This window comes from Drosophila ananassae, chromosome 3L (genome assembly GCF_017639315.1).
Source record: "Drosophila ananassae strain 14024-0371.13 chromosome 3L, ASM1763931v2, whole genome shotgun sequence".
Taxonomy (NCBI): Eukaryota; Metazoa; Arthropoda; class Insecta; order Diptera; family Drosophilidae; genus Drosophila; species Drosophila ananassae.
The window spans coordinates 10,054,570-10,071,601 of record NC_057929.1 but is presented as its reverse complement, the minus strand read 5'-3'; the positions used below and the strand labels follow the sequence as shown (position 1 = coordinate 10,071,601).

Here is a 17,032-nt window from a genome sequence, read left to right as displayed (position 1 = left end):
TAGTCCCTAGTACTAGTCCTACTAGTCACACTCGGAACTAACATCCCACCGTCTCTATGATCCTGTCCCCTCCCCTGTTACCACCAAACAGACAGGGCTGTGATTTCTGGGCCAGGGGACAAGTTCAGAGTAGTTGACCTCATTGCTAGTCTGGTGTCTGGACTTGACTCGAAAGGCTTGCCTCTTGACTGACAACTCTGACAACTGACAACTCGGTGGCTTAGCTTTAATGTAGATTAAGCTGCAAGTTATTCAATTAGCTCAATTAATGCCAACCCGTTTGGGGCGGATGGGATGCGAGAATACCTCGGAGTAGTTAATTGAAGTCCACTTCGCCAGGCAGTGCCGGTGCCTGGAAGTGAGCCGAATTATACAATCTGAGAGGCACACGAGGCAGCAGATTGTTTTCTATTTATAGAGCCTACAATATAGACTATAACTTAATCGCATTGCATAATTAGCTCAGGTCCTGTTGCATCACTTGCTGCAGCACTTCTGCCCACAGATCTTGTATTTTGTTTGCGAATTCCATTATATCGTTTCACACTTTCCCGACCGGACACACAGGTTCCCCCCAGTAATACTCGCAAATAAACAAGATAATCTCAAAAGATACTAGATCGAGTCTATTTTGTAGACAGACTTGTTCTCCTGCCGATGACACAACTGCCAGGAATAGAATAGATCTTATAGGAGGTTTATAAGGAAAAAGTATCCATATCTTTCACCTTTTCGAAGAACATCCTGTAATAGTTCCTATCTATGCTTAAGAGGATGTCTGGAAACTATCCTCTAGATCCTACATAGAGAGACTTGTTCTCCTTCCCACGACACAACTGCCTGGAGTGGAAATAATACTATTTAAAGATTATGATCTGAAGAGAATCTGATCTGTTATTAGAAGAGGATTACCAATAAGGACCCTGATATTTGGATTATCTTAGATACTTTAGATACTAAATTGAGCGACTTACTAAATAGAGCCAGTAATAAAAATACTGATAATTGAGAATTGTGATCTGAAAGTAGGTTTTTAAAGGATTACCAAGAAGGATCAGTCATTATACTTGTTTCAGATCATGCATCTTTATAAATAATATATTTTAATGGGAGATTTAGTTCCTAGTTTTAGTTATGAGGAGAATACGTAACTTTTGACGTAGAAAGCCTCTAGATTGGAGAGAACTGCCACGTAATAGAATAGATGTCAGATCATTAACCTTTTTTGAAAAACATCCTGTAATCAGGGCTTATCTCTGGTTACGAGGAAGCTTGGATTTTGTCAGCCTCCAGAATCCAGAATCTAGTCCAGATCGGAGAGAGCACCTTTGCGTAACTTGGGAACCTGGGAACTGGTGTATTGCGCACATGCGCACTCCCCTAATCTCCTCCAGCAAACAGTTAAGTTTCAGTTTCTTCTCAGCGTTACGCTCAGGTGATATCAGTGGGTCTCCTCGCTCGCTCGCTCTCCAAACCACCGAACCACCAACACACCCAAGCACGTGCACACCTACACGCTCGTAAATCAGGCGCTCCAAGCGGGGCTGCCTCTTTGTGAAGAACACACACACTAGCACACAGATACTCCGGTGGCCCCCCACCAATACTAACACAGAGAGCTGCCCACCGATCGGGGCTAGGGTGAGAGTGTGTGTGTGTTTGTGGTGTGTTGGTGTATTAAGGCCGTTGGCTCAGTCGCAGTCAGCGTCAACGTCGCAGCCGCCGCCGTCGTCACCGATTGTGATTCCGCCGTGCTGCCTGGTGCTGCTGCTTCTCCGGCACTCCAGTTCCAGTTGCTGAGTTGCTGAGTTTGTGCTGCTGCGGTGTGGCCAAGTGGCTGTTGGCTGTTTGGCTGTTTGGCTTTTGGCTGCTGAGCTCTAGCTTGTCTTACTTGGTGCAGTTGTAGTTGTAGTTTACGTCACAGTTACAAAGCCATAGAGCTATAATTTACACTCTTCGGGTCTCTCCCCCCTTCTTCTCGGCCCACGTAAAACGAGTGCGAAAAGTTGCGAAAGCCGCGTGCCTGCGATAAGATAAGAGCGTCGGTTAAGGAACACCTTTTTTTTTTAAAATAATCGGGATTTGCGCGAAAAGTGATTTTAAAAATTGTGAACAAAAAAAAAAGAGAAAGAATAAACTCACACAGATGCATGGGAATTATATATATGAGATATATAACCTAACTGTTTCTAGCAGCGAATAAAAGTCGGCTCAATTGTCTAAAAGTAGTTCATTTGCTTTCGACTTGTCATAGTGTTAGTGAGAGTGAATGAGTGTGTGTGTGTGTGCAGTGGAGCTTTTCGGTTTCTGCTCACTGAACCAGCGAACGAATTTCAGATACTTGTAGTAGATCTCCACCGACCGCATTGTAACTATTTAGACAGTAATTAAAGCAACAACAACAACAATAATAAGAGTAATAACAATAGAAGCGGCAAGGGGGGAAGGCAGGCAGAAGCAACAAAGGAAAATAGCAAAATGAATCATAAAACGTAATGAGCTTGATGGAGCGGGGGAGCGTGACACACGGCCGGAGAGAGAGCTAGCATCTCAGCTGGGCTTGTGCAACACACACACACAGAGAGAACTGAGAGAGAGAGCAGACTCGCATACTTGCTCACCTGGCACCACAGCACACAGGTGTGTGTGGGGGCCGCTCTCTCTCTCTCTCGTTTTGGGGAGTGTGTGGTGTGTATAGCTCTCCCTCTCTCGCCGCCGTGCTGTAGCAGTGTGTTTATTTCAGTGTCACCGGGGAGACAGATTAGCTCTTGTCCGCCTGTGCCTGTGTCGTAAATATAACGCATACACTCTCGCCCCCAGCCCCCTCTCTCTTATACATATATAAATGGAAGTTTCTGCCTCTCTTCCTCTCTCTACCTTACTGCTACTGCTGCCTCTGCTGCTGACTGTGTGTATTTAATTCATTTTCGAGGTTTTAATGCGCAACAACTGCGACTTGTTGTGCGTTGGCTGGCTGGGCGACAAAAAAAAAAAAAAAACAAACAGAAGGCAGAGCTCGCCATCGAGAATTTTAGAAAGCCCAATGTAAACACTCATGCACCTTCGCACAGGTGTATTGTACTTCCGTTTTCGGTTCAGGAACTACAGAGCTACAGAAAGAACAAAAAAAAAAACGCTTCAAACTGTTTGAAGCTTCAAGCCCTCACACACACACACACTGACACGCGCGCGCAGAAACTAATTTTTTTTTCCCCGAAAAACTAAAACTTACAGTGTAAGAACAATAAGCGAACATTAAAAAAAAGAAGAAATAAAAAGAAAAGCTGATCTCTCCAAGCAACAAGTACTCACGCACACAGAGACACCAAAGCTAGTGCCACGACAAAAAAAATAATATAAAAAAAATAAATAAAAGTGGAAGAGAAGCAGCAGAGGAGCTATGGAGGCCACCAGCAGCACCACAACTCCCGACCTGAATCGCGGCGATGCCACCAGGAAGAGCGTGCGCCTCTATGCCGCCCGCAAGGGGGCGGCACCTGCACCCCCCAAGCTCAGTGTCCCCCCCAGCCCCGATTCCTCTCTCCCCCTCTCTACCGCCAACAACAACAACAATAACAACATCTTGCCGGAAACGGATATCGATCGAACGCTTCTTGCCAGCAAGGATCTCGCCGAGGAAGTCGTGGAGCTGCGACGACGCGGTAACCAGGTGGTTTCCCCCCTACCCCGTGTGGCGGTGTCTGCCCTGCCTGCCCTCCAGCCCCTCCAGCCACCCCATCCACAGCCCAAAGAACGACAGAGGGCGCCGCTGCCACGCAGTCTCCTGTCCACGGAGGACGATGCCGGAGTCTCCTTTGCCCTGGGCTCCATCGAGAAGCACATCCACAACGTGGAGGAGAGCTTCAAGCAACAGCAACTGCAACAGCAGTCCTCCCAGTCCACCCACCAGGTGATGAAGGCGGACATCAAGCGGATGCAGAGCAAGCGGTACGGCGAGACAGAGAACCTCCTGAGGCCGGGGATCAGTGATATGTCCTCGGAGAACGACTTCCAGTACCTGGGCGGACGGCGGGGCGGCGAACTGGACGACAGCAACGAGCTGATGCTATCGGAGTTCCAGCGGGGCAGCGATGGACGCAACTCGATCGGTGCCTACTCGAAGAACTCGGCGGGAGCCGCCAGCGGATCGAGTGCTGTGAAGGCCAAGCTGGCCCGCACCGCCTCCGACACGAAGAACAATGACACGGTGCTGGCCATGCGGGCCACCCTCAAACAGAAGCAACATATGGCCGATGAGAAGCCGGCAGTGTGGCGACCAGCTGGCCCAGCGCCCACGCCGGCCGCCCGGAGTTCCTCGTCGACGTCGAACTCCACATCCGCGGGAAGTCGCGGCGGAAGCAGCAACAGTGTCGTGGACGGAGTGGCTCCGTCCAAGCTTACAGCCACCACTATATCGGCGGCGAAGCGACGCGAGGAGAACCTTCGCCAGTTTGAAGCTCTGTTGGCGCAAAAGTCCCATCGCCACGCCTCCTCGGGAGGGTCGGGGGCTTCCGGTGCGAGTAGTACGGCCGCCAGCTCCAAGAGACGTTCGGAGCGACCTATCGTGGCACCCATTCCGCCCTTCAATTCCAACAAATCGGAGGCAGTGACCACTTCGGCCAGTTCTCATCGAGCCAGTGTCGATCCTCGGTCCACGTCGGGTCATGGATCGGGATCGGGAACTGGACACGGGTCGGCAGCTCCCGCAGCGGGTCATCATCGCTCCTCCCACGCCCCCAGCGTGGTGTCCAACAGGAGCAATGTGTACAGCAACAATGTTGCCCAGGTAACCTCCGGATAGTATTAAGTTCTGGGTCACTATCATCCCAATCATAAACGGGGTTAAATCGGGTCTTTATGAAGGGCATAACCAAGCCGGGATCAGATAGCACCTTGTCCCAATCCTTTCTAGCGTAGTTCTTTGGGGGGAACCTTGCCTTTGACCTTACCACCCCGTCTCAGCTGACCCCAACTCTCTTAGAACTCTACTAATCATTGTCTTCCTCCGTCCAGGGTTCACCCAACATGCAGATGCGGAGTAGCGCCCCCATGCGATGGCGGGCCACGGAGGAGCACATCGGCAAATACAAACTCATCAAGACGATTGGAAAAGGCAACTTCGCCAAGGTGAAACTGGCGAAGCACCTGCCCACCGGCAAGGAGGTGGCCATCAAGATAATTGACAAGACCCAACTCAATCCTGGGTCACTACAGAAGCTCTTCCGAGAGGTAAGATCGGTCTCAGGGAGACTACTGCCGCCTAGACTGGAAACTAAACCATCTTCCTCCTACAGGTTAGGATAATGAAAATGCTGGATCACCCCAACATAGTTAAGCTGTTCCAAGTAATCGAAACGGAGAAGACGCTCTATCTGATCATGGAGTATGCGTCCGGAGGAGAGGTGTTCGACTACCTGGTCCTCCACGGACGCATGAAGGAGAAGGAGGCGCGCGTCAAATTTCGACAAATCGTCTCAGCTGTGCAATACTGTCACCAAAAGAGAATAATTCACAGGTAAGATGACTCACTTCCTCCTCATGGAAGCCCCCATGGATATGCTTCCTCCTCCACTTACTAATATAACTTATTCTCTTCCTTCCAACAGGGACTTAAAAGCTGAAAACCTTCTGCTGGACAGCGAACTAAACATTAAAATCGCTGACTTTGGCTTTTCGAACGAGTTCACGCCCGGCTCCAAGCTGGACACCTTCTGCGGCAGTCCACCCTATGCCGCTCCGGAGCTGTTCCAGGGCAAGAAGTACGATGGCCCGGAGGTGGATGTGTGGTCCCTGGGCGTTATCCTGTATACGTTAGTGAGCGGTTCCCTGCCCTTCGATGGCTCCACCCTAAGGGAGTTGCGCGAGCGTGTGCTCAGAGGCAAATATAGGTAGATTACAGATTACTTCTACTTGTGGATAAAAGATATATTAACTGGCATTGTACTTCCGATAGAATCCCCTTCTATATGTCCACTGACTGCGAAAACTTGCTCCGCAAATTCCTAGTACTGAACCCCGCTAAGCGCGCTAGTCTGGAGACCATTATGGGCGACAAGTGGATGAACATGGGGTTTGAGGAGGACGAACTGAAGCCGTACATAGAGCCCAAGGCCGATTTAGCCGATCCCAAGCGGATAGGTAAGACGGGTACTGTATACAAAATTCATTACTAATATTATTAACGAATTGTGTGTGGACTGGAGTTATGCCTGCCGATTGCTTCCGATTTTTAATTTCTTTTATAAGTAATACTAGTATTATTATCTCCTGTACTCTGTTACTAATATTGTTTTTAATTTTGTATTTAAATGTAGTATCCTCCTAGTAGGTAGGAGGATATGCCTTTGTTGTGTTATCCTTTTGGTTGTATCCTTAAATATATATGCCATCTTGATTTTCGTTTGTAAATTCTCACATAGCTGCGGCGGGGTCACAAACCGGTTGCAAGAATTCGCTCTCGATACGACGTAGTGCGTACAACTTGATGTTGATGGTGAATTTTCTGATCGACGAGAGGAGGGTTCATGGTCCTGGCTCTGCTCCAACCAAAAATGTATGCAATCTCGTGTAGTGGCCTTGATGCCTTGAACCTCCGAACCACCGAGATCACTCCGCATTAACCCCCAAACTCTCTGTTCTTTTTCTCACTTTCTGTCCGCCAATCTCAAGACCGTCCAGGACGAGACGTCAGATAGCCAACCAGCTCTAGAGAAAGGATAATCTCGAGTGCCATTTAACTATATATAATATTTAAATACAAAAAACAGCCAGCCATCCAAGCGGGAGCAACTAAATTTCTATTTATTTTCTTGTTATTTCATTGGTTTTTCACTGATTTTCCCACCAACTACCACCTGACCACCCACCACCACCTGATGTCCACCTGTTATTAGCTGTTCTGTGTATGCACATTGTTAAGGGAAATAAATCGCTTTCTCTACAAAGTGTTCTTTTCAATTTCGAAGTGGAAGATGGCATCCGGTTTGGGTCCTGCCTGGGTGATGATATGATTTCGTTTCGTTAGCTGCATGGCCTAGAAATAAAATAGATTCTAGTTATGACCTACTGCCAGTTGTTCGGCAAGTGGACACACAATTCCGGCTACTCCTCGACTGACTCTCGAACCATATCAGTTGGAGAGTATCGGAAACATTGTAATGAATTTGCATGCGCTATCTAAATGTACTAAATTACTTGTCAATTGAATATTGTCCTTCAAACACCATACACACACTCTTTACTTAACTTGTTTGTACTTTCCGCCTTGCCGACGAACAGAAGCTCTAGTCGCGATGGGCTACAATCGGCAGGAGATCGAGGCCTCGCTGTCGCAGGTGCGCTACGATGATGTGTTTGCCACGTATTTGTTGCTGGGACGCAAGAGCACCGACGTAAGTAGAGGAGCGCACCAAACACCAAAGAATTCTTAACTAAAAGAGTCCTTTTTAACAGCCCGAAAGTGACGGATCGCGATCTGGCTCATCGCTCTCACTGCGCAACATTTCGGGCAACGACGCGGGCGCCAATGCTGGCAGCGCGGGAGTCCAGAGTCCCACGCACCGTGGAGTTCATAGGAGCATATCGGCGTCCAGCACGAAGCCCAGTCGCCGAGCCTCGTCCGGTGCGGAAACATTGCGTAAGTCCCACTAAGGGGCTAACGACTTACTAACACTTTATTTTTCTTTAAAGGCAAAAGCTCTCGCAGCTCGCTTAGTCTTACTATCGAATGTGTCACCTAACGAGCTGGAGAGCTTTTTCCAGTAGCTTGTTTGCTTTGTGCATTTTCTAGATTAAAAATACTAACAATTATTGTTATTTTTTTAGGCGTTGGACCGACAAATGCAGCTGCAACTGCTGCCGCTGCGGCGGGAGCCGTGGGTGCCGTCAACCCAAGCAATAACTACAATGCTGCAGGATCAGCCGCGGATCGAGCATCAGTGTAAGTACCACAGAAGCCTTAAACCATCAAGATCAGTTAATAACAAGTATTCTTTCCAGTGGCAGCAATTTTAAGCGTCAGAACACCATCGACTCAGCCACGATCAAGGAGAACACGGCGCGATTGGCCGCACAGAATCAAAGACCTGCTTCGGCCACCCAAAAGATGCTCACCACGGCAGACACAAGTAAGGTGTTAATGGCCTCTAATTTGGCGATTAAATAATTTCTGCCCTCCACTTCTTCCAGCACTGAACAGTCCCGCCAAGCCGCGAACGGCAACGAAGTACGACCCGACGAACGGCAACCGCACGGTGAGCGGCACCAGTGGCATCATTCCACGCCGCTCCACCACGCTTTACGAAAAGACTTCGTCGACGGAGAAAACCAACGTAATTCCTGCAGAGACAAAGTACGTGAGACTCGATCGGGTTGCCATTCCGAGATCGTTTTTCTTACAATTTGCGATAGTTTGAAGCCCCCTACCCAGATACTGCCCGCCCAGTTATTATTTGCATCACATTCCCCCGTGTTTTGGCAGGCTTACTTAGTTGTTCGGTCAGGCGGTAGCTGTGAAGCCTGTCTTATATTTTATTTGCTTTTGATTTCCCCACGAATCACTCGTTTGGATCGGGAAGTTTAGAGAGCATCTAGTGAACACCACAGCTTCCACACTTCCATCTAGCCAGTGATGTAGACTCTACGTCCGAAGACTCTTCGCGATTACAACCAACATATTATTGTAAATAGTCACGCACAGTTTAGTTCTCTTTAGTTGCCGTGCTTTGTGGCACAATCCAAAATAACTATTCTTTATTTTTTGTTAAACACATTCATTAAATTTGGTTCTAAATACCCGATACTCTCATATCCACAAAAGAAAAGCATAACAATGCCATACTTATGATTATGATTCTACCACTTTTCGGCCTAAACCCAAAAACTTGCACATTACCAGCAGCGGATCGGCAGCTCCCGCTGGAAAAGGTCATACCAAAAGCGCTTCTGTTTCGAGTCCTCGCCCCTCTGCGGACGGATGCGTCACGGTCTCGAATGATCCGCTTGGAACGAGGTATACACATGAGTAATTAACAAAAAAAAAAAAAAGAAAAAAAAACCTACCAACAACTAAACAAAATTATCTTTGTTTAATTAAAAATTCAACTGTTTTCGTTTTTTTTTTTGTTTATTTGAACATTTATTTTGTTATCCAATTGGCTGGCATTTTTGTTTGATTTTGTGAGAGAATTATTGTGCATTTTTTGCAAAGTAAAAACTGCAAAGTATATTAATATCACTTTCATGAAACATCGACTCCAATCTCAGTCACAAATAACTCTGTAGACTCGGCACAGAAACTCCACTCCTAGATGGCTAGCACGATCATACATCTGACCACCAGTACTACCTTCCAGTAACTCCAGATCCTCTGATTAGGTTGATAATTTTATGATTTAAAGTAATATTAGATTTAAAGCCATTGCCTTCCTAGAGACATTTGTGCTGTGCGTGATATTATTCCGAAAAGCAAACTTTTATGGCAATTTTAGAAGAGATTCCTGGAGAGACAACAACTACTTATTGAATATTTTTAAAAACTTATTGTTTAGATTTATTTGTTTTTGGTTACTGTGTTTACTTCTCTATTAGTAATATATAGTGTTGGCCTTTCCTAGTTTCGTTATATATTCGTTTCGTAATTACCTTCTTATCCAATGTATTTTACCGACCTAACCGATTTGATATTTGATCAATTGAATAATGTAAATTTCTTATCTTTTCATGTTTTTTACAATTTTGAACATTGTCTGTTTACAAACCAATTGTCTAATTTTGATAACAACCACACTACCACATATGTACATCCATTCCTTGTGGCGTTCTATATCCGCAAAACTACAAAATAACACCTGACATCTGAATCTGAATCTGAATCTGAATCTGAAACTGCAACAACCTCCTTCGTCTACTCTACTATTACTACCTTTGAAATAATAATTCAACAAATTAATACAACAAATAATTACAAAACTGAACCGAATCGAATCGGTTTCTAAATGAATTCCATTTGGATTCTGTCCGAAAAAAAATCGAACAAACTTGGTGAGTGAAAATGAAAATGTAATCCTACATTAAGAGAATATATATTGTGCTTCATTCAACCAAGGGTCGTGGGCGTTTCAAAAATACCTACAATAATTGCAATTTTCCATATATTGTAATAATGCTATTTTCTTCCAATATTTTATGAGCAATTTTTGGGTGTAGAGTATATTGCGAACACGGCCCTTTCCATCTTAGAGATACAAGAGTATTGCTTAATATACGACTTAGCATACGGTTTGGTTTTATTTTCCTAATTTCGTTCGCCTACTTTCGCATATTTATTTACTCTGTCTGTGATTCATTTAAACGAAATTCAATTGGCGGCGATGCCAAGACATACGTGATATTATTGCTCGAAATAGGCCTAAAGGATATCCTAGCCCTAAAAGTGAATAGTTTTTTATTTGGTATTTGGTATAATCATCCCAATGATCCAAACAAGAACCAGATTTCTAAAATAATATAAAACTCATTTATATATTCGTTTCCTCATGCATGTCTGTCTCCGTCAGTAAAAATCGATTGATTATTGATTCTAATTACCATCGCCAGTATAATTGAATTTTCTTCATAATTGTGTGTGTGATTTTCGTTTATTGTTATTGTTCCTAAAAACTAAAGTGCCTAACTATTTAATTCTTTATTAATTCTAAAATATATAGTTTGTTATTGTGCTGCTGTTGTAACTATTGTACCTGAACATACTAAGTGCTATCAAGTGCTCTCCTTCAACTTCAGTTAACTCCAAAAGTAACTATTTAGGATATAACTGCTGTAGCTTCTGACCTCTGACCCTTTCGGGGATTTATTTGCTCCATCCGAGACCATATAGTTGGAACTTTTGATAGCCAATCGAACGCATGAACCATCCCATAATGCTTTCATGTAGATCGGAGGATCTAATCTCCTACTTGTACTCTTAACCTATCTGCTGAGCTTCCAATATTCCAATATTCTATAAACATTCTTGCATATGTTCATGTCCATAACGAAACATGTATATCTATTTTTTGGATTTTATTTGATAAGAAATGTATTTTTAAGAGCTTGTCTCTATTTAAGAAAATTTACATGATCTATTTTTATTTTTTTCTTTTCATTTTGTTTATGTCTGCGACGTGATCGATAAAAAACAAAAAACAAACAATATAAAAAACACCATGAAACCCTTTTTGGTTACCGTCATCAATTTGTCACATCAATCAATCAATCAAACGAAAATGCTTGATTCGCGCTGCTCTGACCATCAAACCACCCGCCTGCCGCCATTCTACATGTAACCCAAAATTACAAAAAATTAAAACAATTATACAAAAAAACAAATGGCAAATGACGCAATGGGTAACAATTAAAAAAATATTTTTAAAAAATCCAAACGATTCAATTCGATTTGATGATGATGACCCGAATTCCATTACTCATTCCATAAACTTTAATTTTTTATCGCACTACACTACTACTATCATCTACAACATGTGACGAACGCGCGAACGGTTCTCTGTACAAAACAAAACAAACAATAATACTATTTAAAAACAAAAAAAATACAATCAACAAAAAACCAAAATATTTTAATGGAAAAAAAAAACAAACAAACTTAATACTGATATAAAAAAAACATATTCGTTTCCCGAACAAAATGCGATTCATGCGATTGGATTTGAATGTACTCTCTCTCTCCGACGAACTGATATTCGATTCGATTCGAAACTCGATATACTCGATCTGATTTGATTTCCATTCATACCAATGTGTGTATATGTATTGTACTTGTACATATATGTATAGTCTGTTCGATCGACTTAGAATGGCATCGGCTGTTAAATCAAGCAGACACTTTCCAAGGAATGTTCCATCACGTTCAACCTTTCACTCTGGTGAGTTTTCTGTTCACTTATTTTTATTAGTTTAAATAATGATAATTTAATTTTATCCACCAACCCACCCACCTGATCCACCCACCACCTACTACTACTACTACTAGACCTAAAAGATCTAGGCTATATAATAATGATTTATGATTTCTGAAATTCAATTATTCCCTCACTGCACCACCTCCTCCATATGCATATAACTCGCTAATCAGCGCGCCTCGATTACAGTTTTTTGATTTTTGAAGCGATTATATATAGCTCCTAGTCGATAGTCGATATCGATCCATACTCTTAGCTGAATGTTACTTTATGTTATGTCGTACATATCGCATCGCTTATGATTTGACGCCCGCGCCATGCAACCCATGCACGTTTGTCGTATGTTTGCATCCTTGAAGCGATCCTAGAATGTCCTGCCCACCTAACAAGCAACCCATCCACCATCCACCGCTCTCCTGTAAATATCAATGTGTGTGTGTGTGTGTTTGGAAATACGGATGGAAAACTATTCATAGAGATACTAGAGATAGTCAACTATCAACATTCAGCTATCGCGATTTTCTAAAGCGTACTTTCAAAGCGTATGATGTCCCACTGGGCCAAAGTGCAATGTGTGATTATCTAGAAATAGATCCCCTTATGATTATAGTATAATTACTAATCACATTGCACTTTGTACCTTGAAATTAAATAAGTATATACATACTATCTTTGAGGTTGTATGTCTGTACTTGGTTCTGAAATAAAAATAATAAATAATATTAAAAACTAAATGGTAGAATGTGTTCTTGTGCCTCTCTGCCGCCTCTCTAGATACTAATTGTTAAACTATTACAATCCCTAGGTCAAACCAGAGCACGAAACAACACAGCGCTGGAATATTCGGGCACCAGCGGTGCCTCCGGAGACTCCTCCCATCCGGGTCGCATGAGCTTCTTCTCCAAACTCTCCTCGCGTTTTAGCAAACGGTAAGTACTACTCGAAGTTCGTTGCTTTCGAATTCTCTCATGCCAAGATGCCAAAAATTCATTTCTTCAGTTAATGGAATATTACAAGAAAAGCAAATGCAAACTGCAATTCGTTATTCGATTCGTTTATTTATCATTTATTTCTATCATTTAATTACAATTTTGATTTGTACGTTTTTCATTTTGATTTAAAACTCGTTTGTTTGTTTCTTATCTCGTTTATCACTTTATGTTTCATATTTATTTTTGTCTCATTGTGTTTTTTTGTTTTGTAAATCATATCTACTGCATATCTGCCACACACATACAGTTCATGTGCCACGGGTATGTGTGTTTATGTTTCCCCAAGCCCAAAGGCAGAAAGAATGCCTTTTTTAAAACAACAAACTTTCACTCAAACCGGCTCAAAGTTATCGCTACCAAACGCATTGCAATGCCATATGCCCATATCGATGCACTTAACTAAAAAATAAATCAAAGAAAACCCGTTGGATATGCAGAGTTTCAAATTCAAAATCTTTCTTAAAAAATCTTAAAAAACAAGCCTTCAGATAGGTGACCTCTTTCGAGATTAGTTCCGAGGAAGGACAGGCGATCAGGATGTGGCGCGGATGATACAGACACCAGAAACAGACAGGCTTAGGATTAAATTGGAAAACAGTGACAGGAAACCTTAAATCAAAATCACATTCAAGTTCAAAGCGCACTTTGGTTGGCTCTTTATAACCACATACTTGTATGCACTATAGTTTTCTGTGCGATTTCTGTTTTAGTTTCTAAAGTCGATGTCCATCACCCTCTCACTACTGCACCTCTGTGGCCTGCCGCGCGATATCCCTTTTTTAAAAAATAAATATATATTTTAATTGAGAGACTGAGAGGCAGACGACTTAGACAGCAATCCCCGAATGAGATCTCCCAATAACCAACATAACTGCTATGCATCTGCGCTAGTTTTTCGACCGTTTTTAGACTAATGTTACTTACTAACTAACCCACCAAGTTGTCCATGCACTGGCCAGCATGATCGAGAGATATTGTGTCATGGGCGTGATTTTTTAAATTATTGGTTAACTATTTTACTTTACTGCGAGAAATGCGACTTCATTAAAAAATGTTGAAAATGTTACTGATCCTTCTTCTCTACCACTAATGATATGCACATGTTTTGTATATGGAATTTATTTTATGTTTTTTTCCGTTTTGGTTTCCTTTTTTTACTCTCATTTTTTTGAACTGAAAAAGACTTTCGGAAGGAAAGTGTGTACTCTCTATTGTATATACCACGAAAACGAAAACGAAAACACACACCTGCCTCTAACCACACTCTACATGTAACTTATACCCAGGACTACTTCTGTGCTTAAGAACGAAAGTGACTCGAACTCGAGCTTGGCATATCCACTTGCACCTGCACCTGCACCACATCCTCCGATGCACTCTCACTACTCCATTTTTGGTCAGGTGGGGCGGATGGTGCTGAAGCTGGTGCCTGGTGCTGGTGGATATGCCGGTTCGAGATCGAGCGATCAGCTTACAACTAGATGCTCGCAATGCATTGCTAAAACATTTGTATTCCTATCCATATTTAGTTAGCATACGTACCATACTACATACATATGAACATTGTGAAAAAAACAAAAAAAAATACGATAAACAGCAACTATACTCTGAAAAATGTGGCTCAGACTTAGAAGAATGAGTCAGGTTATTCGTAAAGTGTCAGTGTCTCACATTGGTCAACAACAACTTAAATAAAATGGAAGAACTCCCAACCAATCCAACCGAAATATTATATATCATCTTAAATCCGACTATGAATACAAGATAATACATACATACATATACAAATCTATATATATGTGACTACGGGAAATACCTGATATACGGAACTGAATCCATAATCCTGATCCATATCTGATCTGGCTAGCAAACAAAGTATACCAACGTCCTCCAACGTCTGTCGCTTCCTCTCTACGCTCTCAAATAAATCTCAGAATCTCCGTCACTCCTTAGTTTGTTTTATTCTTGATTGATTGATTGATTGATTTTTATTATATATAAATGCATATATATATTATATATACAATATATAAATATTAATTATGTAGTTTCTTTAATCCTGTATATCCACGTTTGCTTTGTACAACAATGTACCTCCATTATATCAATATTATCAATATCACCACCACGCTAGGAAGGCTCTTTTGTTCTTGTCTCTTTTAATTTCATTTATTTAAAAAACATTATCAATTTAATTATTGTAAAATGCTCTTAAAGAAAATACAATAATAATAATAAAATAAAAGAAATAATAATGTGAAGTGTTACTACTTATCAGTTGAAGAACAACAATTGCGTTTACTTTTCTTTTTCTATGAAGAAACATGAAAAATGAAACTTTTAAACCATTATTCCGTTTTATTCTTATCTCTGTCTACTTTGGTTTCATTTCCTGGTATTTGTTTTTTTACCCCATTATTAATATTTTTTCCAGCCGTGAATAATTTGTTTAAAATTTTTTCTTTAATTTTAGGCCAAACCAGTAATTAACAAAACAAGCATTAACTACTTCTTGTTAATAGTTCTAAAACTGAAACTGAAACTGAAACTGAAAACAAACGATTCCCCCTAGAGTAAACGCGCGTGACGGAGAGGTTCTCAGATATGAACAAGACAGACACAGATATGATCGAATCCCCAATCGCATCGGATCGGATCGGATCGGATCGTATCGGGTTGTATCGGTAATCGAAACTGTTAATGTTTACTCATACCGTTACTGTAACTGTTTTGACGACCCGATACCAGTTCCGATATCGAATCCACCGATCCTCCGGTTTTCGATTCGATTCGATTGCCGAACCCGAACCCCCTTCAAATGAACACCGACAACGTTGAGTTCCGTTGCGTTAATTGAAAATTTCACAAAGGCGCCTATGTTTTATTACGATTATTAACTAATTATACTTATAAATTTATATAAATTAAAAATACATATACATATATATATATATATTTAAAAGTAAAGCAACCACAAACAGAAATTACGAAACCCTTTGTTTTCATTGTTTGTAAAACGATGCGAGAAGCGAGAAGCGACCAGACTACGGCAATATAAAATTAAATAAAAATCGAAACGATACTGATACTGATATCGATATCTATATACCGATACCGGAAACGGAAATGCAAGAGATAATTAATGCAATGATTGTTGTCACTGTCACGATTATGGATAAAGTTTATAACTAAATAATACACCTATGAGTACTATACCTAAACTATATATATATATAAAATGTATCTTAAATGCGTATCGCATTTAGTTAATAAAATCTAAATAAAAATAATAAAATCACTGAGAGAGTTAACTGCGGATGGAAATAAATTTAATCTAAGCGTAACTCAACTAAAACGATATGAAAACTGGTGTATTTATTTGTCTATACGCCATTTATCCTTTTTTTGTAGTGAGAACACCAAAACACAAGTTGCTAATTTTGTAACGATGATCTTAAATTTTGTTTAGCGATCTTTGTATTTTTTATGTATATGTATGTATGTATGGATCTGTATTTCCGATTATGAGCTTGATTTCAAATTGTATCCGAGGATCATACAATCAGAGTTAAACCAACCAAGCAATCAATCAAGAAAACAAAAAACAAACCAATCAATCAACAAACCAAGCAAGCAACCAGCAAGCCAGCCAACCAATTAACGATCTTGCAACTCATTAGCACACCCACTGTTGTTGCCCCGAAGCTGAACTTCAAGAGCTGAAATTATGCTGAAAGCCAGATAGAAGTCCAGCAAATATTTAGTATTTTAAGCATACCACGTAGTCACTAAAACAAAAATACAAACAAACAAACAAAAAACAAAACATTGCGATAAATAGAAACAAATTAAACTTAAATTCAAGGAAAAACAATGTATTACCACTAGTGCATGTGACCATTTTATTTGTACAGCTGATTATCTATAGATCGTGTTATCATCGGGCGCCTTCAGTGGCCCGATAAGTAGTTATCTATACATATTAAGTTTCAAAGAAATAACGCATAATTAAAACAATTGATAATTTAATAAAAATCCATAATAAATGATGTGAAACATTTGTGAGCAAAAGAAAATACCACT

At 41.5% G+C, this 17,032-nt stretch overlaps 1 protein-coding gene across 35 annotated transcripts in view; it reads left to right on the top strand.

Moving 5' to 3' along the window:
- Positions 1-17,032, top strand: part of LOC6494581 (MAP/microtubule affinity-regulating kinase 3) — a 28,185-nt gene that overhangs the window by 9,911 nt on the left and 1,242 nt on the right. For 2 of the 35 annotated variants that reach the window (XM_032450523.2, XM_032450522.2), the window contains exons 3-14: positions 5,014-5,229; positions 5,295-5,515; positions 5,607-5,888; positions 5,954-6,147; positions 7,279-7,391; positions 7,453-7,636; positions 7,825-7,939; positions 7,999-8,126; positions 8,188-8,350; positions 8,897-9,010; positions 11,833-11,921; positions 12,763-12,886. In XM_032450523.2, the coding sequence (XP_032306414.1) occupies positions 5,014-5,229; positions 5,295-5,515; positions 5,607-5,888; positions 5,954-6,147; positions 7,279-7,391; positions 7,453-7,636; positions 7,825-7,939; positions 7,999-8,126; positions 8,188-8,350; positions 8,897-9,010; positions 11,833-11,921; positions 12,763-12,886 (1,943 nt within the window). Of the gene's footprint in view, positions 1-65; positions 2,226-3,234; positions 4,787-5,013; positions 5,230-5,294; positions 5,516-5,606; positions 5,889-5,953; positions 6,148-6,419; positions 6,554-6,669; positions 7,202-7,278; positions 7,392-7,452; positions 7,637-7,824; positions 7,940-7,998; positions 8,127-8,187; positions 8,351-8,896; positions 9,011-11,832; positions 11,922-12,762; positions 12,887-15,422; positions 17,021-17,032 lie in introns of those variants that run through there. The other 33 variants (XM_032450509.2, XM_044715394.1, XM_032450521.2 and 30 more) reach the window with 33 other exon arrangements.